At 41.7% G+C, this 26345-nt stretch overlaps 1 protein-coding gene across 8 annotated transcripts in view; it reads right to left on the bottom strand.

Moving 5' to 3' along the window:
- LOC129632144 (zinc finger protein 345-like) overlaps positions 1–26015 on the bottom strand; it is a 51964-nt gene extending 25949 nt beyond the window's left edge. For 4 of the 8 annotated variants that reach the window (XM_055553582.1, XM_055553586.1, XM_055553585.1 and 1 more), the window contains exons 1-3: positions 25922–26015; positions 20956–21243; positions 6428–6554 (exon numbers count right to left, since the gene is read on the bottom strand). In XM_055553582.1, the coding sequence (XP_055409557.1) occupies positions 6428–6554; positions 20956–21099 (271 nt within the window). In that variant the 5' untranslated portion in view covers positions 21100–21243; positions 25922–26015. Of the gene's footprint in view, positions 1–6427; positions 6555–11911; positions 12575–13592; positions 13658–16574; positions 17708–17948; positions 21244–25921 lie in introns of those variants that run through there. The other 4 variants (XR_008704324.1, XR_008704323.1, XM_055553584.1 and 1 more) reach the window with 4 other exon arrangements.
- Positions 26016–26345: the final 330 nt, after the last annotated feature.

Raw genomic sequence — 26345 nt, forward strand, 5'->3', positions numbered from 1 at the left:
TGAATTCGCTGATGTCGAGTAAGCAGTGAGGGATGGATAAAGGCTTTTTTACATTCTTTACATTTATAAGGCTTCTCTCCAGTATGAATTCGCTGATGATAGCTTAGCTGTGAGTAACAGATAAAGGCTTTGCTACATTCTGTACATTTATAAGGTCGCTCTCCAGTATGAATTTGCTGATGATAGATTAGATGTGAGGAACAGATAAAGGCTTTGCTACATTCTGTACATTTGTAAGGCTTCTCTCCCATATGAATTCACCAATGTTGAATGAGGTTTGAGTTGTGGTTAAAGGCGTTGCCATATTCTGTACATTTATAAGGTTTCTCTCCAGTGTGAATTCTCTGATGTTTAGTAAGAAGTGAGCTATGGTTAAATGCTTTGGTACATTCTGTACATTTGAAAGATTTCCTTCCTGTATGAATTTTCTTATGTCTACGTAGATGGCATGAGTTACTAAATATTTTCCCACATATCTTACACTTGTTTTCTTTCTGTGGATTCTGAACAGTCTGCTGTTGAATAAATTCTGAAGACTGATTAGAAACCTTCCCATATTCAGTACAAGTCCTCTCTTCAGTACAAGTACTCTTATCTAGAGAAAAACCTGACATTTGATCAAAGGTATTTGTACATTCATTACTTTTAGAATCCTTGTTTGATGATTCGGAACCCTGATGTTTCCTAAGGTTTGAGTCTCCTTCAACCCTATACTCATTTTCATTGCCTGAATACCTTCTCAGTCCACCATAAATACTCTTGTAATTATTGGAGCTGGAGCTGTTACTTAAGGTCTGACTCATTTTATTACATATGGAAAGTTGTTGTGTATTAACCATATCACAATATTTACTGAACAAGGATGGCTGGATTATGTCTCCTCCATTATTATCAACATTATACATCTTGGAATGGAGAGAAAATATCCGTTGGGGGAAGAAAAATGACTCTCTTCTCTTGGACCTCTCAAATGGATTAGATAGTGAATTTTCCCACTCATTGTTAAATTGTAGGTGTTCAGACATCCTTGAATATATGTTTAGTCGAAGCCTATGTTCACATTGTCTGAATAAGTATTTGCAGTAGAGACTAAATTACCTTCCATATTTTCCACGTGTCCTTTTAGAGAATATGTACGTTTCAAAAAAGGATGGAAATCTTTTCTTAAACACTTAAACTTCTCGTTAGATGTTGAAGACTGAAGTTGGTGTTTTTCCCAGTTTGACTCACGTTGCTCATTGCTTTTGGCAGTATTGTTAGCATTATGTGTAACTGTCTCCATTTCTTTATGTCCATATAAACATCCTCTCTGTCTTTCATATACCCTTGTATATTTCCAGTCTTTCATTAAATTTAAGTTTATGAGGTGAAATATTTGATATATTCCTAGGTTTGCTTTTGGGAATACATCTTCTAACGCTGCATTCCTTGGCATCAAATCCTGGGTGTCTTGTGGAGACATAGCTGAAAGATACCAAATAACAAGTAATTTTCCCTGCTATTCTCAGTGAATATCTTTAAAGATTTAGAGAGTCTCACTGGGGGAGCTCAGTTTGGAGAGAAGGAGAGCCTCATTCTCTGTGGGAAGAAAACATGGCAACCAGCGTGTGGCAGCAGGACAGAGTGAGACCTGCACACAGGGTGCTGACCCCAGCCCTGCCCACCCAGCCTTAGAGGCATGTCCGCCAATGCAGACAAAGGCTGGGTGCTGAAATGTGGGCTTTGTAAAGCGGACCGAGGCAGAGGACTACTGCTGGCTATGAGGAAACATCCTGAAGGGATGGGCATGAGGGAGGAGCTCTGCAAACAAGATCCTTGTGGTGAAGCCTGAACCACCATAGAGCAGAGTGCCATTGGTGAGTGACGCCCAAGCAAGAAGCCCATTGCATCCCATGTTCCTTGTGTTGCCCTCTGCTCGTCAAGGACTACGAAGAACTCCACCCACGTAGGACTTTTGAGCCCCCATCCAACGCCTCCACAATCAGCAGAATCCTGTGCTCTGGGGCAGCCTCAGGAGAAGACACCTGTGAGTTGGCCACACGCACAGATGGAGCTGAAAGCACACGTGAAACCCAGGGATAAAGAAGAAAAGCTGAAACCTCTCCTTGGAGCAACACAAGCCATGGTCTTACACTGATGACCGGCCTTGTAACCTCAGCCCCTACAGAGCATCTGAATCAACAACCAGGGCTCTCTAGTCATGGCAGGTATAGCTTTAACAGCTGTAGACTTTGTGGGCTCCTACACAAGGGGGCTGGGCCAGGACAGAGCCAGAGCTGCAGCGTAGCACCACAGCGGGTCCAGCTGCACACTCAATGCAATCCCAGGACCTGACTTCACTGAATCTATGCTGGTGACCTTGCGAAAGCAACATCTGAGAGACACCAGGGCCATGTGCCATCATGCCCATGGTTAAGGTGGTCTAAGAGCAGTGCCAATACTACATATCATGAGAGCCTGAAGAACGCATGAGAGGGGACACCAGACCACACCCTGAGGTGAATATTCCTAGAGGAGCAATACTCAGTGACTTCTCTCCCAGTGGGTGTGCACCAAAACCATCTGCCTTGCACCACAGATCAGAATCACAGCGAAGACTCCTATCCGGGAGCTCTATTCCACCATGCAGGGAGCAGGCACCACCAGAGGCAGGGCAGTAACAACCACAGGACAAGGGGGAAACAGCCCTGAATATCCCCAGCAGGTTCTGGTCACAGTTAACAGCAATCAAAGCACAGATCAAGAGAGGAAAAGGGTACAAACCTCTGGACCAACCTCACTCACCAAGGTGCAGATACCAAAAGGAAGATTAACTAAGTTTCTGCACCCATCAAAACAGAGACCACAAACAGAACGCTGGACAAAATGAGATGGCAAAGAAATAGGTTATAGGGGAAGAAACAAGATAAAAACCTCCAAGGACCACTGATTTAAGAGGTGATAGGTAATCTAATGATTCCATCTTGCTTTTAGTCATCTTAAGTGGAGACACCAAGCACTTTCAGAAATCCTAGGTGCCTAGTAATTCTTTAATGCACTTCTTGCCACACGTTTCTGAGAATGTTCTATTCGGTCTTTTGATCTAAAAATCATAAATGATAGTGACAGAGAACTAGTCAGAAACTGAGGACACATAAGACAGTGTCCGAGGAAGCTGAATACAAATAAGACAAACTTAATATAGTACTAGTTTTCAGAAATTAAATAAGAAGAGAGACTTTAAAACTATGATTGAAAGAGGGAACTCTACTCATTGCTCTGTGGAGACCTAAATGGGAAGGAAATCAATAGGATGGTAAAGACTAGAGATCTCTTTAAGAAAATTAGAGGTACTGGGAATATTTCATGCAAAGATGAGAACGATAAAGGACAGATACGGGATGGACCTAAAAGAAGAAGAAGATATTAAGAGAAGTAGGCAAGAATACATGGAATAAGTATACAAAAAAATCTTAATGACCGAGATAACCACGATGGTGGTATTACTCACCTAGTAACAGACATCCCGGCATCCAAAGTCAAGTCAGCCTTAGAAGGCATGAACACCAACAAAGCTGATGGAACTCCAGCTGAGCTATTTCAAGTCCTAAAAGATGATAATGCTAAAGTTCTACACTCGATAAGCCAGCAAATTTTGGAGACTCAGCAGTGGCCTCAGGACGGGAAAAAGGCAGTTTTCATTCCAATCACAAAGAAAGGCAATGCCAAAGAACACTCAAACTACTACACAATTTCCCTCATTTCAAACAATAGCAAAGGCTCAAAATTCTCCAAGTGAGGCTTTAACAGCACGTGAACGGAGAGCTTCCAGATGTTCAAGCTGGATTTAGAAATGGCAGAGGAATCAGAGATCAAATTGCCAACATCCCTTGGATCATATAAAAAGCAAGAGAGTTCTGGAAAAACAAATACATCTGCTTTATTGACTACCCCACAGCCTTTGATTGTGTGGATCACAAGAAACTGTGGAAAATTCTTATAGAGATGGGAACACCAGACTGCCTTACCTGTCTGCTGAGAAATCTGTATGCATGTCAAGAAGCAACAGTGAGAACTGGACATGTGACAACGGACTGATTCCAAATTAGGAAAGGAGCACATCATTTGTCACCCTGGTTATTTAACTTATATGCACAGTACTTCATGCGACATACCGGGTTGGATGAAGCACAAATTGGAATCAAGATTTCAGGGAGAAATATCCATAATCTCAGATACACAGATGACACCACCACCACCTTACAGCAGAAAGCAAAGAGGAACTGAGGAGTCTCTTGATGGAACTGAAAGAAGAGGCTGAAAAAGCTGGCTTCAAACTCAACCTTCAAAAAACAAACATCATGGCACCGGTCAGATCGTTTCATGGCAAACAGTGGGAGAAACAGTGGAAGCAGTGAGAGACTTTAAGTTTTGGGATTTGAAAATCATTGGAGATGGTGACTACAGCCATGAAAGTAAAAGATGCTTGCTCCTTGGAAGAAAAGCTATGACCAACTTAGGCAGCATATTAAAAAGCAGAAACATTACTTTGCTGACAAAGGTCCATCTAGTCAAAGCTATGGTTTTTCCAGTAGTCATGTATGGATGTGAGAGTTGGACCATGAAAAAGCTGAGTGCTGAAGAATTGATGCTTTTGAGCTGTGGTGTTGAAGAAGACTCTTGAGAGTCCCTTGGACTGCAAGAATATCACACCACTCCATCCTAAAGGATATCAGTCCTCAATATTCATTGGAAGGACATGGTGAAGCTGAAGTTGCGATACTTTGGCCACCTGATGTGAAGAACTAATGCACTGAGAAAGACTCTTATGCCAGGAAAGATTGAAGATGAGAGGAGAAGGGGACGACAGAGGGTGAGATGGTTGCATGGCATCATTGACTACATGGACATGAGTTTGAGCAGGCTCTGGGAGTTGGTGATGGACAGGGAAGCCTGGCCTGCTGCAGAGCATGGATCGCAGACTCAGACTTGACTGAGTGACTGAACAGAACTGACTGATATGTATAATTGATGCTCTTTGCTGTATAGGAGTACAAAATTGGAAAACAGCTATATTCCAATTAGAACTTTTAATAAAGATTTCTTTATATAATCTAAAAATTGTCATAGTTTGAATCAACCATTAATAATGTAGTGGAAAATGCGCTAAGATTTTATGTCAATGTATTTTAAAATTCCATGAGGTAATAGAATATAATAAGTATTTTAATATGTTAGAATTGGGGCAAATACACTAAAGATATTTAGTATGAGATCATATAAGGAAAAGAGAAACTTTCAAGTCAATCTGAGATGTGCATTGTTTCATTTTCACCAGGTTTTGCTTTCTGAAGTGAAAAATTACTTGAATTTGAAATTTATTTAGAAGGTCCTATGTGTCGCTCCCAGTGGATAGGAAATTATGAATCAGAGAACAAAAACCCGTCCCCAGTATTCCTAGAAGTTTGGCAGTTTGTCTACGACTTCACTCACACGTTTCTGTCTAGAGGTAGAAGGAAACTTTAAAAGGACTGTCATACGGTTACTCAGAAATGAGCAGAGTTTTCCTAGGGCCCCCAGAAATGGAAGAGCAACGAATGAATGCAGTTTGTCACAAGCCAAGAGGAGACTTTTAGGTCACACTGTGATGGAGAAAAGTAATCACAAGATAAATTTATGAATGCTTTTAGAGAGAGAATGGGGCAGGTGATACATTTCTATCACAGTAGCAGACTCAAACCCAGGTTTTTGAAAACCATTTCTATTGAAGAAAATCTTCCAAAACCATGTGGCAAAAGATTAGTTCCTCCCTGCTCCTCGGACCTCTCATCTGAGTCATCATCTCCATCCATTCATACCCACGTGGGTAAATGGCTGTTGTCTCCATTCTCCTCATATTCCAGAGATCCTTCAATTGCTCCAGAAAGAAGACCAGGTCCAGCGTAGACACAAGCCCTATTTATCAGAGAAAGAAATATTTGTGTTGTTAGAGATTCATCAGTGTCGAATCCAATATGTATTCAGGTGAGACAAGAACGCATTTTGTTCTAGAAAACGATTTCCTTAAATACTTTATTCAAAGCAGCTATACAATACTAACACACACCTAACATCAGATCCTGAGATTATGGTCAGGTAGTACTAAGGTAAAAGTAAGTAGTGTCAATGTGAAATTAAGAGAGGGTGCAACTATTTAATACCACAGAACTTACACAATTACCACGAACCTAGAAGGAAGGACGTAGAATACATCAAGGAAGAAAAACGTCACCAGCATAACGAATCATCATGAAGCCTTTCTTTCTAAACTGACAAATACCCATTTTCCCCTAGAAAGCAGAGATCTGAAACAACTGTGGGAAGCAGAACATTTCAGAAGACATTCTTGATATGACGGAACTAAAACCCAGTGGGTAGATAAGGGATTCTGGAAGGCAGTTATCCTCACCCAAGGAGGCCAGGTTCCCGTACTTCTCTAACATCACGTCCCTGTACAATTCCCGCTGACCGAGGTCCAGGCATTCCCACTCCTCTTGAGTCAAGTCTATGGCCACATCCTGGAACGTCAGCCGTCCCTGAAATACAAAGTACAGATGCCATGTGGCCGTGGGAAGACTTCACAATGTGACCCAAGATGAAAACGGCAAGTTCAGAGAACTGGTCGTGATTTAGTGGCTTGGCTGGTATTACAAAATATACTTTTTACACAGTACTCCTTTCTATCCAATTTCTAATGTGGAGAAAAAAGGATGAGTTATGATCTACAAGCCATTAGGGAGACTAGTCTCATCTGAAAGAGCAATTATAAAATAATCAGGGCAACATTAACATATTTATTCTCAGTGTTCTACTCGTGTGAGATAAGACAAATTGTTTATCAAAGGAACAGGAATTTTTTTTTTTCAAGTGTATTCTGAGCCAAGAGTTCTGATGTGGGGCCAAAGTGCCACATTTTTAGAAAGGTTATTTGAGTTAGTAATGTTGAAAATTCTGCTCGATGAATGACGATTTTTGAGCCACAATGAAATAGAACAGTAAGGTAATAATTCATACATAAGTTGGAACTCTAATTGTTTTACAGATTTTAACAGGTCTAATAGGATAGTAACCTTTCTTGTGGTCTCGTCTCCTGTTGGAAAAGAATTTCCGGACATGAGACAAAATGAGAGGGACATAAAGATTATTAGAATGGGGGACGTTGTTAGAACAGTTGGCCAGCTCAAGGGAGAATGGATGTTGAACAGGGGTCCTTAGTCCACTTTCATAGGCAGGATACAAGGAGTGGGACAGGGGTCTTGCAGATCATTTGCTGACTGGATGAGGCACCTATACTGGGTGGGGGAAGAGTAAGAAAAATACTTTCTCCTTATGGGGTAGGAGGGGAGACCATTTATACTGCTGAGGAGGACCTGAAATCCATCAACAGTTACAACATCGGGGAGGGAAAGATGCTAATGGGTCTTGTTTTTCCATTCCTACATTCCAAGACCCTCCTTGGTTTTATCTAGTCTTTTGTCCCTGGGTCACCACATACCTCCCTGTCTTTATTTTTAGGGCCAATTCCTTGGCCCTTGTTGATAGCCTGCTCATGTCCAACTATCTACCCATTTCCCTTCTCACACATTTGGGAATCCAGTTTCAGGGAAAATGGAGCAATGACTGCTCTGGCTTCTTCAGGCTGAGCAGGGGCGCCATGGGGCTCTGGGTTCCCTTTGCCTACTCTGTCAGGGAGCATTTATAGAGAGAGATGAGAGTCCATTGAATGATAAGGTGAATTGCTTCAGCATTGTTTAGGTGTTGGTCAGGGAATATTCTTGCACGACCACTTGGAAATTTGTGGTATTTTAGAAGAAACAAACTTTACAAGAAAGTTAAAGGCACATGGCCCAAAGATTAGGGGCTAGCCAGGAAAACCAGAACCGGACATCGGTTCGTGATGTTAGTGTTTCTCTAGGTACAAGAAGCAGCAAGAATTTGGGCTCATAAAATCTTTACATGAAAACATCTGACCTTTGGAGGCAGTTCTAGGTTTTTCCCAGAGCACAGGGTTCCTTGTTTCTGATCTCTACTCTGAACTCCTTTCAGGGGGTGTAGAAAGTCAGGAGCTTGCAGTGGTCATGATGTCATCTTTGTAGAGACAGCTGGCAGAGTCCAGTCAGCAGGGTCTCTTCATAGCCACATATTTAACCATGTACGGCACTGGCAAGACTCATTCCCAGGTCTAGGGAAAGTTCCATTAGGCCACTCAATGTGCTGCTTCTAGAGCAGGCCTTGTGAGTAGCAAAAGTCTCTGGACCATACCTGTCTTACAGCTTCTAGGTCCCGGAAAATATTCCCTCTTGTTGCTTCTTCCCATATCTAGAGTTACATGATTACAATCATTGATAGCATATGGAGCTACATATCAACATTTTATCACAGGCTCAGTCACACATTTAGTAACCTAAGAAACAATCTTCTGAAGCAAGTGACATAGGAAATAATATAGCTATGCTATGCTATGCTAAGTCACTTCAGTCGTGTCCGACTCTGTGTGACCCCATAGACGGCAACCCACCAGGCTCCCCCGTCCCTGGGATTCTCCAGGAAAGAACACTGGAGTGGGTTGCCATTTCCTTCTCCAATGCATGAAAGTGAAAACTGAAAGTGAATTCGCTCAGTCGTGTCCGACTCTTAGCGACCCCAAGGACTGCAGCCTACTAGGCTCCTCCGTCCACGGGATTAGCTAGCAGTTATTAGTCAGGTTGTAAGTAAAAATGATAAGTCAAGCACTTTCATTAAGTAGAGCTCAGGATACCACAGGTCATCTGACTTCATTTGTTAAATGGCTATAGCCAGGTGTTAATCTCCTGGTTGTATATCATGGAGCATCTAATCTTTATCTGAAGATTGCTTCCTGACATTACCTTTAGAAACAAACTTAGAGTGTCCTTTTTAATAACTTCATTAAATCTTTTAGAAAGATAACATAAGAATGAACTATCTCAGAAGTGAGGCTTAGTAAACACTACACTTTAATTAACAAAACTAGAAACTTAGTTTAACAATGAACAAAACTTAATATACAGTGAAACAATTTTTTCATTTTGAGGGCATTAAGCCTGTAGCCCGGGAAGGCTTTAACCCATCATATAGAAATGAGGTTTGTCAGGGAGCTGGGAAAAGCCAGGCAGCCATGTTGGATTTCCCATAGCCCTGAGTCTTTGATTTACAGCTACTGGTCACCCATTTTTAATTCCCCGATTTAGGAGCAGACTATGGCCATGTTTTAAGGATATCAGGATGGCAAAAGTCTAACCATGAGGGGTTATTTTTGTAGAAGAAGAATGAGCTTTGTCTACATGTACCATAATCTTCAGATCAGATCAGATCAGATCAGTCGCTCAGTCGTGTCCGACTCTTTGCGACCCCATGAATCACAGCACGCCAGGCCTCCCTGGGCATCACCAACTCCCGGAGTTCACTCAGACTCACGTCCATCGAGTCAGTGATGCCATCCAGCCATCTCATCCTCTGTCGTCCCTTTCTCCTCCTGCCCCCAATCCCTCCCAGCATCAGAGTCTTTTCCAATGAGTCAACTCTTCGCATGAGGTGGCCAAAGTACTGCAGTTTCAGCTGTAGCATCATTCCTTCCAAAGAAATCCCAGGGCTGATCTCCTTCAGAATGGACTGGTTGGATCCCCTTGCAGTCCAAGGGACTCTCAAGAGTCTTCTCCAGAACCACAGTTCAAAAGCATCAATTCTTCAGCACTCAGCCTTCTTCACAGTCCAACTCGCACATCCATACATGACCACAGGACCATAATCTTAAGTAAAGCTTATTTACTTTACCAATGTAACAAAAGGTTTTTAAAATGAATATAAATCACTTAAAGGCAAAGAAACTCATAAGCTCATATTGAAAGCTGCATTCTAAGAAAACTTTGTTCTATTAACATAGAGATTAGACTAAATTCCAGTCTGGTACCAGCTTCAGTTCAGTTCAGTCGCTCAGTCGTGTCTGACTGTTTGTGACCCCATGAATTGCAGCACGCCAGGCCTCCCTGTCCATCACCAACTCCCGGAGTTTACTCAAACTCATGTCCATCGAGTCAGTGATGCCATCATGCCATCTAACCTATGTCGTCCCTTTCTCCTCCTGCCCCCAATCCTTTCCAGCATCAGAGTCTTTCCCAATGAGTCAACTCTTCGCATGAGGTGCCCAAAGTATTGGAGTGTCAGCTTTAGCATCAGTCCTTCCAAGGAACACCCAGGACTGATCTCCTTTAGAATGGACTGGTTGGTATCTCTAATTTTCTTGAAGAGATCTTTAGTCTTTCTCATTCTATTGTTTTCCTCTATTTCTTTGCATTGATTACTGAGGAAGGCTTTCTTATCTCTCCAGGCTATTCTTTGGAACTCTGCATTCAAATGGGCACATCTTTCCTTTTCTCCTTTGCTTTTGGCTTCTTTTCTTTTCATAGCTACTTGTAAGGCCTCCTCAGACAGCCATTTGTCTTTTGCATCAGATAGCAAACAAAATTTGTTTGTCGGGTAATCTCAGAAAAATCCTTTCCATAAATCTTGAAATAGCAGTATTCTTACAAAGGCATCAGAGTGAAACCATAGAAGTCATGTTTAAATCTGATTGAACTGCAATTGACAATGTAGCCTGGTCACTGCTGTGACTTGTAACACTGTAACAGGGTAAGTACAATTATAGTTGACCACATTTTACTAGGGCGTATCAGATCTATATATGACTTCCACATCATTCTAGGATATCTATATTAGTAACATCAACCATATAGCACAATCTGAGAAGATTTATCACCCCTTCAACCATACTTCCCATGTAATTTAACATGTCCAATGAACCCAGGTAGTTTAATAGCTCCCTGGGATGTCTCACGGGCCCTCTGAAGCATTCCAAAGTCAGCTAGAAGTCAAGTCATTTAGGAAGTTTTGTGGACAAATATCAAAGGGGGTTATAACACTCAGTCAGATAAAATCATATAGATCACTGGGAAACAATATATTCACTTAGCCCAAAACAAAGAAGATTTCAAAGGTAAACCTAGAACAGATCACTTCAGAGATAAAGAAACTTAAAATCCATTATCAAAGGCAGCTCAACATCACAAGAAAACATGTATTTATGCACAAAACTCTTCCCTTGGCGTTCACTTTCCATAAAACCTTATCACTTTCTGTACCCATTACTTTGTTCTCCCATGATGAAAGAGCCACCTCAAAGTCAGACCTACTTCCTTTTCTCTTCATAAAATGTAATTTCTTTCCTCATACCTTCTTTACTGAAAATACACATGCTACTTTCCTGAAGCAGCCTAGAACTTAAGCATTCTGTGGATTGGTGAACATAAATACCAGTGATAATTTCTAAAAAAAATATTCTAGAGAAATCTCAGGATGGCATCAAGCATTAGTCATGAACAGTCCAACATCTCTACTTTCTCTGTAAGAGGAAGTTAGTCCTCAGTAATGAATGTTTCAGAATCTTATTTTACTTGGAAATGACCTAGCTATTCCATAAACTTCCATCACTTAGTTTGGCACAGCCCTAGAAAGTCAGGTTACCGAAATCTAGAGAATGTTTTAGAGAGATATTTCTAAAGTATAATTATTCTTAAAAGAGTTTCTCTGAAAGATCATATCTCTTTTACATTTTCTTTGAAGTTTTGTTTTCCCTTTCCTAGAGGTACTTTCCTGGTTGAGAAACTTGGAACAGATATAAAAATATAACAATATGTAAGTAATAATAAACCTAGGCACAATGAAAATACTGTGCTTAATGACTCTTAGACATATCTACATTAGATTAGCAAACAAACATTAATGCTAGATATTTAATATTTCCCAGTTCACGTGAATCTGAAATTCATTTAGGTAAATTTCTCTTGGAGTTAGAATTGTCTGATTTGTAAGCACTTACCTTCCTTTGAGTGAAGTGAGTGAAGTCGCTCAGTCATGTCCGACTCTTTGCGACCCCGTGAACTGTAGCCCACCAGGCTCCTCCGTCCATGGGATTCTCCAGGCAAGAATACTGGAGTGGGTTGCCATTTCTTCTCCAGGGGATGTTCCCGACCCAGGGATCGAACCCAAGTCGCCCGCATTGCGGGCAGATGCTTTAACCTCTGAGCCACCAGGGAAGCCCTTTAGGCCAATTAAATTAGAACTCATTTAGAACTAAGCAATATTATTTAAAAAAAAAAATGCACACTGAGACATACCTAAATCCAGACAGACAGAGATTTCATAGTTTCCTGCTTAAGATTTAAAACATCTCTTTGACCCTTTTTTGTTTGCTTGTTTCTTTGGCTTGAAGTTCTGATTTGCCCAAGGCTGAGTCAGGTCTCAGGCAAAGTGGGCAGTGACATTCAAGGACATGGAAAAGGTTAATTACAAGCTTTTCCCTAGGCAGGCCTTTAAACAAGCTGCTGCTGCTGCTGCTAAGTCGCTTCCGTCGTGTCCAACTCGGTGCGACCCCATAGATGGTAGCCCACCGGGCTCCCCCAACCCTGGGAATCTCCAGGCAAGAATACTGGAGTGGGTTGCCATTTCCTTCTCCAACCTAGTTGTTAACAAGCTAGTTGTTTTAAAAATGCATATGCAAAAGGAACCGGTTTTGCAGTTTCCAAGGGAAAGAAACTTTCATTTTAACCAGTTTTCTCCAGAGTCTAAACAATATCAGGGCCATCCTCTGTCAAAACGTTATCTTCCCTTTCTGTAGTGTTAGTTTTATAGCTAAAATATAGACCAAATAATGCTCAAATTGACTCTGATATCAGGGGCATTTCAGCTGATAAAAATTTTGGACCATCCCTGTGGTGGGAAGTGAGGTCTTTGTCCCATCAGAAGAATCTGAAGGGTTAAGGGAATTTGCAGGGCTGGGGGAAGCTTGATCCTTGGCAGCCCTGAGAAACAGGAGTACTCAGGAGGGAATTCTTTAAGACGTTCAGGAGTGGGGGAAGCTTGGTTCCCTCTCCACCTGAGAGATAAGCTTCCTTAGAAAGGGATTCTTTAGAATATTAGGACCGTTTTTGATCCTTCAGGCTTTTGAGTATAGAAGAAAGACCTGGGCAAAAGGGAACCTCAGAATCCTTTCCTAGAGATCATGTGGATATAAAAGTTCGCATACAGTTCATCTAGGAAATCTGATGGAGAGAGCAGAGAGGGACAGGAGACAGGGAGGTAACAGAACGTAAGGAAATTCTGAGTCCTTTTCCTTCTTTTGGAAAAACCTAGTGTGCCATTCAGAGGCCATTTTTGGGGGGTCCCCCGTTTGTATTGGAGCCAGGCCTTTCGGAGGGTCAAAAGTATCCAGTTTCTGAGAATGTAGCCAAGGGTTGAGTATGAGAGAGCCTCCTGGGATGTAACAGAACCCACTCATAGCCTATCCACAATAGAATGGGAGTACTGAGAGTCACTGGCTGACAGAAAGGCGTCCGTTTTCCCCCAGTGGTCTCTCCGTGCGACTGAGGGCACAGAATGGCCGAGTGGCCTAACAGTCACATCCAACAGTGAGAGGAGACCTCTGAGAACCATGCAGCTAAGCCACCAGGTGACACGGGCAGAGAAAGACAGAGATTCCTGGGAGCAACCAGGTGACTCACCATTTGGTGATTCCCTCAAACGTGGAAGGCACTCTTGGGATGGTTCAAAGGCAACACCCAGGCTTCTGTAAATCAATCCAAACCAAAATGGAAAGAAGAGAAAGTGACAGGGAAGAAGGCTGAGGAATCCGCCGTACAATATATCCGGGAGGCGGTGGCTTGGGAACAATGGTCTCTGTTTTGCTTCAACCTTTATGAGCCCAACATGGTGGACGGAAGTTGTCTTGCTGCGGGTGGATGCCTTTGTGGCCTGATCCATTCTGTGTGCCCCCATCCTCACATGGGAGTCTTTCTGTGGCAGGAGCCCTAATGGCTTTTACGCATCTGATCGGTGCCCACAGAATATTGGTTGGCATAGTCCTCACTTGCAAAAAAGACAAAGGAGAGACCCTCACCCATTCAAGAGGCAGCTACTTTGGGCGCAGTGAGCAGTGGGGCTTTTGGAACACACCAGAGGGTAACCCTCACCAGCGTAACTCAGTTGCCACCAAGCAGTTGCCCGTTGGAAGAGGGTCCCTGTGAGAAAGGAGAAGTGAGGAGGGGAGACAAGAGACTCCAAGTCCCTGAACAAGGCACCAAAAATATCATGGTCTGGGTGCTGGTTGGAAAAGAATTTCCAGACATGAGACAATACAGGGCTGGTTTTTCAGTTTCTGCATTCTAAGACCCTCCTTGGTTTTATCTGCTCTTCACACGTTGGGTAACCACAACCTTGGCAGAAAGAAGCATTTTATCTATTTAGTATATACTCTGTATCTTTCTGATTGTTTTTATCAGAGTCTTGAAAGTGCAAGAGAAATAACTAAAAATCAGTAATGTTGCTCTTGTACTTTTTGGCACATATTTTAACAAATAGCCATTAAATAGCAGAGCTTAAACGTTACTTCAGTTTATGTACTTTAGACTTTAATAAAACAGACAGATTCACAGAGACAACTCTAAGAAAAGTTGATAGAAGTTTCTGTAACTGTAAACAATACTAAAGACAAGAAAAGTTTTAGTCACTCAGTCATGTCCCATTCTTAGTGACCCCATGGACTCTAACTTGCCAGATTCCACTGTCCAAGAAATTCCCAAGCAGGAATACTGGAACGGGTAGTCATTCCCTTCCCCAGAAGTTCTTCAGAAAAACAAAGCAAAAAGAAAAGAAGAAGAAAAAATTGATCAAGTCATGTTAATATTTTCATACACACAGTTCAGTTCCGTTCCTCATTCGTATTCCATTCTTTGGGACCCCATGGCCCACAGCACGCCAGGCCTACTGGTCCATCACCAACTCCCGGAGCCCACTCAAACTCATCTCCACGGAGTACAGACATACACTCAAATGGGGCTATATGCTCATTAGGGGGAAGAGAGAGACATTTTCATGTCACTAAACTCAGGTAATTTTGAATGAATTAAAAAGTACATAATATTAGAGGATGATATTCTTTATTTGCACTGAGCTGTACTTTAAATTTTAATACAGTTGAGCATAGATTAGGACTAATAAGATTCTTGTAAACATTTTGGAAAATACAAAACTGTGATGAGACTCTGTGATGTGAGCATGGAGTGTATTGGAAAAGATCAGACCTGGGCTTGGGATGAAAACCACCACTCCCCAAACCCAGCATCTCTGCTAAACACACACGAGTGTTCATTTTCCAAAGCAGAAAGAAAGTAAGAAGACAGGAAGTTACTTCATTAATTGTGATAGTTTAGGCACATCCCTCATTTTTCTTTCCAAGACACTTGTTCAAGTCAAGTGGAAAAAAACAAATTCACAGCATGGGAATCTCACAGAAACACTTAAACCAGTGAACATGAGTCATGGGGTAAGAAGTACATGGAGGTGGTAAAAAGACTGTGTCTGTGATTTGAGCCTGGAGTATTCTGGAAACATCACACCTAGGCTTGAGTGATCAATTCGCCTACCCTGAAAACCCACTATCTATAATCAACACAATGAGTGTTCATTCTCAGAAGCAAAGAGAAACCAAGAAGATGGGGAGTTTCTCCATTAACTATGAGCATTTCCACACATTCCTTATTCCTTTTTTCCACAACCTTGTTTAAAGAGAGAGAGAAGTATGAACTTCATAGTCTCATGATGTTAGAGTGATGTCTCCAGAACCAGTGGGCATCAGATGTCATGGTGTAAATGAATCACATGAAAGATGCACAATCACTGCCTGGGCATCCTGGAATTAACAATGAAATTATAACTTGAATCTAACATTTAAAAATGTCAATTTTATGCAAATTTCATTTCACATATACTTCCCCTGTTTAGTATCCTAATAATGCATTTAAGTAGTAAGACTCAGCAATGCAAAAGACAGCATCTCCTAGTTTTCTTTTTATTTCTGAAAATTTTCTGAAAAACTCTAGACCTCTGAGTTGAGTCACTGGGCTTCCCAGCTGGCTCACTGGTAAAGAATCTGCCTACCGATGCTGGAGATGTGGCTTCAGTCTCGGGGTGGAGAGAATCCCCGGGACGAGGAAATGGGAACCCACAGCAAAATTCTTGCCTGGAAAATCCCATGACAGAAGAGAATTGGTTCTATGTATAAAGGCATTTTCAAACTCTGTTTTAAATATCTATATTGCACCCAGGTGCTAAGTCATCACTGCATTTCGCAACATCCCTAAAATCCCAACATCAAACCACATCTCACTGGGAGAATAGGAGTGACTCCCCAAGCTGATCTCTCACAAAAAAATAGTTTCAACAGTTGAAAGTCGCTGATTCACGTTGAGAATTCATCATGCTCCATAGAAAGTGAGGATGCAGACAATGGAGCAAAGGCTCTGGGACACAAGGAAATAGTCTAAAGGGCTGGTCTTCACTTTTATAATAAGAAATGGGAAAAAATAAGATGATGAGATGCCTGGGAAGAAAAACTAGGAGCAGAAAGCCAAAGGCTTGCAGATTCTCATTTGGGCATTTCAGGAGGGAAAGCAGATGCAGCCCCAGACCCAGGACAGGATATTTACCTGAGAAGTTGCCATTTCCTCCTCTTCTTCCTCCTGCTCTGTCTTCTCTGGGGATGTTACGCTGCAAACGCACTTCTGTGGTTTGAGAAAATACCGCTGAGGGCATCAAAACAGCTCTTTAACCTGCAACCAATGCTCTTACAGACAGAAGGGCCTTGAAAAGCTGAGAAGACCGACCTCTCCTGTCCTCTGTCTCAGGAGAGATTTGGGAACAATCAATTCCTACCTGGAGACCAGCCTGTGAACTTATTTCTTGATTGTTCTCTCCCCATAGAGAGCTCCTAACACTCTGCTCTCACAGATGATGTGAGCTGACTGAGTTTCCCTGTCCAATCCAGACAGACCAACCCTGTTGCCTCTCTGTGGAAGAAGCCAGGGCTCAGCTCTCACAGATGGATCAGGAGGCACTTCCTTAACCCAGGCCTCTGCTTAGAATCCCCTGGAGCACTTCCTAGACACCGCAGTGATGCTCCCACAGGACCAACATAGAACTCTGTTGGGAGGGCATCAGTGAGGTCAATTCCTGACACTGGTCATGTGATCCTGGTGGGAAACCAGAGGGAAACCACTTGGCTAAAGATTCTTTCTGAACCATTTCAATGAATACAAATCCCTGGTGGTCAGGTCCCCACTCCAAGAAGTTATCGATCTGCAGGTCTACAGTGTGGCCGTTAATGGAGTCATCAGCAAATCCCATTTTTTCCTGATGTTTCTTCTCCCAAACCAACGTTCAGGAGTCCTGAGCTCAAAGCCTCACACTCATCACACCTAAGACCTCTCTGTAGGGGAGGATTTCGGGCAGGAATTTCTGAGAGAGGTCAAAGCTAGAATCAGGCAGAGAAAACACCAGTTCTTGCAGTTTAGCCTGTAGAAGTTATGCTGGGTGAGGTGTTCTGGGCTCCATAGGGTGAGTGTGAATTAATCCACTCAAGCCAAAACAACAAATCCGGTGAGCACTGTGAGGGTGTCATTGAAGGGGGGCTTGTAAAGTAGACCCTGGAGTTCAGCAAGACTGTTGATCTCAAGGAAGCTGGTCATCTAGACCAGGTGCTCACAGGACTGGCTTTTGTGAGTTCAAGAAACCGCAGGCTGCCTGCTGCCCAGACAGATGCTGAGGCAGCAACAGCATGGACCAGTTTATGGAAATTGTCAACAATATTCATTTTTTGATATAAGGATATGTGATTTGTGACTTTTACAGCTTACCAGACAAAGCCTAGGAAGCACTTAGGAAGCATGGTATACACTAATTCCACGCCTCTTCCAGGAAGACTTTCTAATACGTTTCTGGGTTATCACAGAAGCTGTCTTCATTTCAACGTTGTCAAGTAATAATCATGACTTGTGTGTTGATATTATAAAGATACATCAATATTGCAGTGAACTCTCATTGTGTTTTTATTACAAATCAAGGATATTACTATTGAAACTTTTGAACCAACTTCTATCTTACTTTAATACATGGAAAGATTAAATGATCACTTACATCATGGCAACTTCCAGATATTTCACATCAATGCCAAACACCTCCATTTAGATGGTCATTGTCCATTTTACATTATGGTATCCTTCATCTTCTAAAGGAGGATAGATAGAAATTGTGTTGCAACACACTATAAAAAGCTAATCTTTAATAAACCATAAAAAATCTACCTTTCCAAACACAGTAGAAAGCTTAATATGGATTGAGTGTTCTATTACATTCACGTCAAAGAATCTCAAATCATGTCATTATAAACGAGCATACAAATAGCAATCCACTCCAGTACTATTGCCTGGAAAATCCCATAGACACAGGAGCCTGGTAGGCTACAGTCTATGGGGTTGCAAAGTTGGACACGACTGAGTGACTTTACTTTCGCTTTCATACATACAGTGTTAAGAATTGTAACTTTCTAACTATCAACCTTCATCTCATGATTCATGCTAATACGTCCATTTTCTATGTGCTTTAACTATGCAGTACTCCCTACAGTCATTGTACTTCAGAGAAACTTCTGAAAACAAGATTAGTGAAATGCCTTCTATTATGCAATCTCTGATATTTATTTCCATTTAACTTTTGATTAAATACTTTTCTACATATTGGTTACATCATTTCCATTGGTTTTTTGTATAAACTCTTGTGTTTTCTGATGCATGTTTAGCGCAAACCTCTTCCATCACATGTTCCGTTACTAGAGTTTCTCTCCAGTGTGTGTTCTCTGATGTTTACTGAGATGAGCACTCTGACTAAAGGCTTTGCCACATTCGGTACATTCATAAGGTCTCTCTCCAGTATGCATTCGCCGATGCAGAGTAAGAGCTGACCTGTAACCAAAGGCTTTGCCACATTCAGTACATGTATATGGTCTCTCTCCAGTATGCACGCGCCGATGTTCAGTAAGGTTATAACGCGTAATAAAGGTCTTGCCACATTCTGTACATTTATAACGTCTATCCCCGGTATGAATTCGGTGATGTTGAGTAAGGGCTGAACTCCTAATAAAGGCTCTGCCACATTCTTTACATTTGTATGGTTTCTCCCCAGTATGGATTCGATGATGTCTAGTAAGAACTGAGCAATGATGAAAGGCTTTGTTACATTCTTTACATATATAAGGCTTCTCTCCAGTATGGATTCGCTTATGATAGGTTAGATCTGAGTAACAGATAAAGGCTTTGCTACATTCTGTACATTTATAAGGTTTCTCTCCAGTATGAATTTGCTGATGTTGAATAAGATTTGAGTTGTAAGTAAAGGCTTTGCCACATACTGTACATTTATAAGGTTTCTCTCCAGCGTGAATTCGCTGATGTCGAGTAAGAAATGAGGAGCGACGAAAGGCTTTGTTACATACTTTACATATATAAGGTTTCTCCCCAGTATGAATTCGCTGATGTTCAATAAGGTCTGAGTTGCAAATAAAGGCTTTGCTACATTCTGTACATTTATAAGGTTTCTCTCCAGCATGAATTCGCTGATGTTGAATAAGGCTTGAGTTGTAAGTAAAGGCTTTGCTACATTCTGTACATTTATAAGGTTTCTCTCCAGTATGAATTCTCCGATGTTTAATAAGAAGTGACTTGTAAGTAAAGGCTTTGCCACATTCTGTACATTTATAAGGTTTCTGTCCAGTGTGAATTCGCTGATGTTGAGTAAGAAATGAGGAGCGACGAAAGGCTTTGTTACATTCTTTACATATATAAGGTTTCTCTCCAGTATGAATTCGCTGATGTTCAATACGGTCTGAATTGTAAGTAAAGGCTTTGCTACATTCTGTACATTTATAAGGTTTCTCTCCTGTATGAGTTCGCCGATGTTGAATAAGAAGTGAGTTGTAAGTAAAGGCTTTGCTACATTCTGTACATTTATAAGGTTTCTCTCCAGTATGAATTCGCTGATGTTCAATAAGGTCTGAGTTGTAAGTAAAGGCTTTGCCACATACTGTACATTTATAAGGTTTCTCTCCAGTGTGAATTCGCTGATGTTCAGTAAGAAATGAGGAACAATGAAAGGCTTTGTTACATTCTTTACATATATAAGGTTTCTTTCCAGCATGAATTCGCTGATGTTGAGTAAGAAGTGAGTGACAGTTAAATGCTCTGCTACATTCTGTACATTTGAAAGGTTTCCTTCCTGTATGAATTCTCCTATGTCTACTAAGATTGGATGACTTACTAAACCCTTTCTCACATACCTTACACTTGTTTTCTTTCTGTGGATTCTGAACAGTGTCCTGTTGAGTAAGTTCTGAACAGTGATTAGAAACCTTACCATATTCACTACAAGTCCTGTCTCCAGTACAAGTACTCTTATCTACAGAAAAACCTGACATTTGATCAAAGGTATTTCTACATTTATTAATTTTAGAATCCTTGTTTAAAGATTCGGGTCCCTGATGTTTCTTAAGGTTTGAGTCTCCTTCAACTGTATACCTAGTTTCATTGCCTGAATATCTTCTCAGTCCGCCATAAATACTCTTGTAATTATTGGAGCTGGGGCTCTTACTTAAGGTCTGACTCATTTTATTATACCTGGAAAGTTGTTGTGTATTAACCATATCACAATATGTATTGAAGAATGATGGTTGGATTGCATCTCTTCCATTATCCTCAACATTATATATCTTGGACTGGATAGAAGATATCTGTTGGGGGAAGAACAATGACACCCTGCTCACGGATCCCTGAAATTGCTTAGATTTTGAATTTTCACACTCATTGTTAAATTGTAGGTGTTCAGACATCCTTGAATGTATGTTTAGTCGAAGCCTACGTTCACAATTGTCTGAATGAGTATTTGCAGTAGAGACTAGATTACCTTCCAGATTTTCCACGTTTTCTTTTAGAGAACATGTATGTTTCAAAAAAGGATGGACATCTTTTCTTAAACACTTACACTTCTCGGCAGATAGTGAAGATTGAAGTTGCTGTTTTTCCCAATTTGACTCAGGCTGCTCATTTCTTTTTGCAGTACTCTTAGCATTATTTGTAAGTGTCTCCATTTCTTTATGTCCATATAAACATCCTCTCTGTCTTTCATATACCCTGGTATATTCCCAATCTTTCATTAAATTTAAGTTTCTGAGGTGAAATGTTTGATATATTCCTAGGTTTGCTTTTGGGAATACATCTTCTAATGCTGGATTCTTTGGCATCAAATCCTGGGTGTCTTGTGGAGACACAGCTGAAAGATACCAAATAACAAGTAATTTTATCTGCTATTCTCAGTGAATATCTTTAAAGATTTACAGAAAATTGATGACCATAGCTAGTTTAAAAATAAAATAGAGATGGAAGGATCAAGATGCCAGAGGCTTAGGCAGATGTGGAGCTCATCTCTCTCTCCACAAATGAATGAGAAATGGAACAATTCTCACAGAGCCCAGCTGAACACTAGCAGAGGCCCTTGGAAATCTGAAAGGACAAGAAAGATTCCTGCTCTGCAGGGTAGAACAAAAGAAAGAAGGAAAAAGAAGAGGAGAGGACGTGGGTTGGGGCCTGCAACTCTGCAGGGAGATGAAAGTGAGGAGAGGTCCCCATATCCGAGGAAGCCCCTCATTGGGGGAGCTCAGTTTGGACAGAAGGAGAGCCTCATTCTCTGTGGGAAGAGAACATGGCAAACAGTGTGTGGCAGCAGGACAGAGTGAGACCTGCACACAGGGTGCTGACCCCAGCCCTGCCCACCCAGGCTTAGCGGCATGTCCAGCAATGCAGACAAGGGCTGGCTGCTGAAATGTGGGGTTTGGAGAGCAGACCCAGGCAGAGGACTGCGGTTCGCTGTGAGGATACATCCTGAGGGGACGGGAGTGAGGGAGGAGGTCTCTAAAGGGATGCTTCTGGAGGAAGCCTGAACCACCATAGAGAGAGTGTCATTGTTAAGTGATGCCCAGGGAATGAGCCCACTGCATCCCTTGTCCCTTGTGCCTGCCCCTGCTAGCCAAGGACTAGGAAGAACTCTACCCAGCCTGGGGTCTTTTGAGCCCCAGCCATGGCCTCCCCCATCGACCTCCTCCATAATCAGCAGAATCCTGAGCTCTGGGGCAGCCTCAGGAGAAGACACCTGTGAGTTGGCCACACGCACAGATGGAGCAGAAAGCACAGGTGAACGCCAGCAATAAAGAAGAAAAGCTGAAAACTCTCCTTGCAGCAACACAAGCCATGGTCTTACACCCATGACCAGCTTTGTAACCTCAGCCCCTACAGAGCATCTGAACCAACAACCAAGGGCTCTCTCATTCCTGGCAGGTATAGCTTTAGTAGCTGTAGACTTTGTGGGCTCCTACTCAAGGGGGCTGGGCGAGGACAGAGCCTGAGCTGCTCCGTAGCACCACAGTGGGTCCAGCTCCACGCTGAATGCAATCCCAGGACCTGACTTCACTGAATCTATGCTGGTGACCTTGTGAAAACAACAGCTAACAGACACCAGGGCCGTGTGCCATCATGCCCATGGTTAAGGTGGGGCCAAGAGCAGTTCCAACACTACATAAGGAGAGCTTGCAGAACGCATGAGAGGGGGCACCAGAGCACACCCTGAGGTGAACATTCCTACAGGAGTAATACTTAGTGTCTTCTCTCCTAGTGGGTGTGCTCCAATCCCACCTGCCTCGCACCACAGATCAGAATCACAGCAAAGACTCAGATCTGGGGGCTGTATTCCACCACACAGGGAGCAGGCACCACCAGAGACAAGGCAGTAACAACCACAGAATAAGGGGGAAACAGCCCTGAATATCCAGGGCAGGCTCTGGTCACAGTTCACAGCAATCAGAGCACAGATCAAGAGAGGATAAGGGCACAAACCTCTGGACCAACCTCACCCACTAAGGTGCAGATACCAGAAGGAAGATTAACTAGGTGGCTGCACCCTTCAAAACAAAGACCACATACAGAACGCAGGACAATATGAGATGACAAAGAAATATGTTACAGGGCAAGAAACAACATAAAACCCCCCAAGGACCACTGAGTTAAGAGGTGATAGGCAATCTAATGATTACTTCTTGATTTCAGTCATCTTAAGTGGAGACACCGAATACTTGCACAAATCCTAGGTGTCTAGTAATTCTTAAATCCACTTCTTGCCACACATGTTTCTGAGAATGTGTTATTAGCTGTTTCAATCTAAGAATCATAAATGATAGTGACAGAGAACTAGTCAGAAACTGAGGACACATAAGACAGTGTCCGAGGAAGCTGAATACAAATAAGATAAACTTAATAAAGTACTAGTTTTAAGAAATTAAATAAGAAGAGAGACTTTAAAACTATGATTGAAAGAGGGAACTCTACTCATTGCTCTGTGGAGACCTAAATGGGAAGGAAATCAATAGGACAGTAAAGACTAGAGATCTCTTTAAGAAAATTAGAGGTACCGGGAATATTTCATGCAAAGATGACAACAATAAAGGACAGAAACAGGATGGACCTAAAAGAAGAAGATATTAAGAGAAGTTGGCAAGAATATATGGAAGAACTATACAAAAAAGCTCTTAATGACCGAGATAACCACGATGGTGTGGTCACTCACCTAGTAACAGACATCCTGGCATCCAAAGTAAAGTCGGCCTTAGAAGGCATGAGGACCAACAAACCTAGTGCAGGTGATGGAACTCCAGCTGACCTATTTCAAGTCCTAAAAGATGATAATGCTAAAGTTCTGCACTCGATAAGCCAGCAAATTTGGAAAACTCAGCAGTGGCCTCAGGACGGGAAAAGGTCAGTTTTCATTCCAATCACAAAGAAAGGCAATGCCAAAGAACACTCAAACTAGTACACAATTTCCCTCATTTCCAACAATAGCAAAGGCTCCAAATTCTCCAAGCGAGGCTGTAACAGCACGTGAACTGAGAGCTTCCAGATGTTCAAGCTGGATTTAGAAACGGCAGAGGAATGAGAGATCAAATTGCCAACATCCTTTGGATCATATAAAAAGTGAGAGAGTTCTGGAGAAACGACAACATCTGCTTTATTGACAATATCACAGCCTTTGATTGTGTGGACAACAAGAAACTGTGGAAAATTCTTAAAGAGATGGGAACACCAGACTACCTTACCTGCCTCCTGAGAAATCTGTATGCATGTCAACAGGCAGCAGGGAGAACTGGACATGTGACAACAGACTGATTCCAAATTGGGAAAGGAGTATGTCAAGGCTGTATACTGTCACCCTGCTTATTTAACTTATATGCACAGTACATAATGTGACATACTGGGAAAGATGAAGCACAAATTGGAATCATGATTTCAGGGAGAAATATCCATAATCTCAGATATAAAGATGACACCACCCTTAGGGCAGAAAGCGAAGAGGAACTGAGGAGTCTCTTGATGAAACTGAAAGAAGAGCCTGAAAAAGCTGGCTTCAAACTCAACCTTCAAAAAACAAAGATCATGGCACCGGTCAGATCATTTCATGGCAAACAGTGGGAGAAAGAGTGGAAACAGTGTGAAACTGTATTTTCTGGGGGTTCCAAAATCACTGCAGATGGTGACTACCACCATGAAAGTAAAAGACGCTTGCTCCTTGGAAGAAAAGCTATGACCGACCTAGGCAGCATATTAAAAAGCAGAAACATTACTTTGCTGACAAAGGTCCATCTAGTCAAAGTTATATTGTTTCCAGTAGTCATGTATGGATGTGAGAGTTGGACCATGAAGAAAGCTGAGTGTTGAAGAATTCATGCTTTTGAACTGTGGTATTGGAGAAGACTCTTGAGAGTGCCTTGTACTGCAAGAAGATCACACCACTCCATCCTAATGGAAATCAGTCCTCAATATTCGTTGGAAGGACATGGTGAAGCTGATGTTCTAATACTTTGGCCACCTGATGTGAAGAACTGACCCACTGAAAAAGACCCTTATGCCAGGAAAGATTGAAGATGAGAGGAGAAGGGGACGACAGAGGGTGAGATGGGAGATGGTTGCATGGCATCACTGACTCGATGGATATGAGTTTCAGCAGGCTCTGGGAGTTAAGTGATTGACAGGGAAGCCTGGCCTGCTGCATACCATGGATCGCAGACTCAGATTCAATGGAACGACGGAACTGAACTGACCGATACGTATAAATAATTATCTTTGCTGTATAGGAGAACAAAATTGGAAAACAGCTATATTCCAATTAGAACTTTTAATAAAGATTTCTTCATATAATCTAAAAATTGTCATAGTTTGAATCAACCATTAAAAATGTAGTGGAAAATGTGCTAAGATTTTATGTCCATTTATTTTAAAATTCTATGAGGTAATAAAACACAATAAAGTATTTTAGCATGTTAGAATTGGGGCAAATACACAAAAGATATTTCATATGAGATCATATAAGGTAATGAGAAACTTTCAAGTCAACCTCAGATGTGCACTGTTTCATTTTCACCAGGTTTTGCTTTCTGCAGTGAAAAATTACTTGAATTTGAAATTTATTTAGAAGGTCCTATGTGTCGCTCCTAGTGGATAGGAAATTATAAATCAGAGAATAAAATCCTGTCCCTAGTATTCCAGGAAATTCGGCAGTTTTTCTACCATTTCACTCACACATTTCTGTCTAGAGGTAGAAGGAAACTTTAAAAGGACTGTCATACAGTTACTCAGAAATGGGCAGAGTTTTCCTAGGGCCCCCAAGAAATCGAAGAGCAATGAATAAATGCAGTTTGTCAAAAGCCAAGAAGAGACTTTTAGGTCACACTGTGATGGAGAAAAGTAATCACTGGAGATAAATTCATGAATGATTTAAGAGAGAGAATGCGGCAGGTGATACATTTCTATCACAGTAGCAGAACAAACCCACGTTTTCGAAAACCATTTCCATTGAAGCAAATCTCCCAACACCATCTGAGTCATCATCTCCAACCATTCATACCTACCTGGGTAAATGGCTGTTGTTTCAATTCTCCTTATATTCCTGGGATCCTTCAATAGCTCCAGAAAGGTGACCAGGTCCACCTTAGAGACAAGCCCTGGTGATCAGAGAAAGGAATATTTGTGTTGTTAGAGATTCATCAGTATCGAATCCAATATGTATTCAGGTGAGACAAGAATGCCTTTTCTTCTAGAAAACGATTTCCTGAAATACTTTATTCAAAGCCGCTATACAATACTAACACACACCTAACAATCAGGTCCTGAGATTCTGGTCAAGTAGCGCTAAGGCAAAGGTAAGTAGAGTCAATGTGAGATTAAGAGAGGGTGCAACTATTTAATACCACAGAACTTACACAATTACCAGTAACGTAGAATGAAGGATGCAGAGTACATCAAGGAAGAAAAACATCACCAGCACAATGATTC

The sequence above is a fragment of the Bubalus kerabau genome, chromosome 17 (genome assembly GCF_029407905.1).
Source record: "Bubalus kerabau isolate K-KA32 ecotype Philippines breed swamp buffalo chromosome 17, PCC_UOA_SB_1v2, whole genome shotgun sequence".
NCBI classification, from domain to species: Eukaryota; Metazoa; Chordata; class Mammalia; order Artiodactyla; family Bovidae; genus Bubalus; species Bubalus kerabau.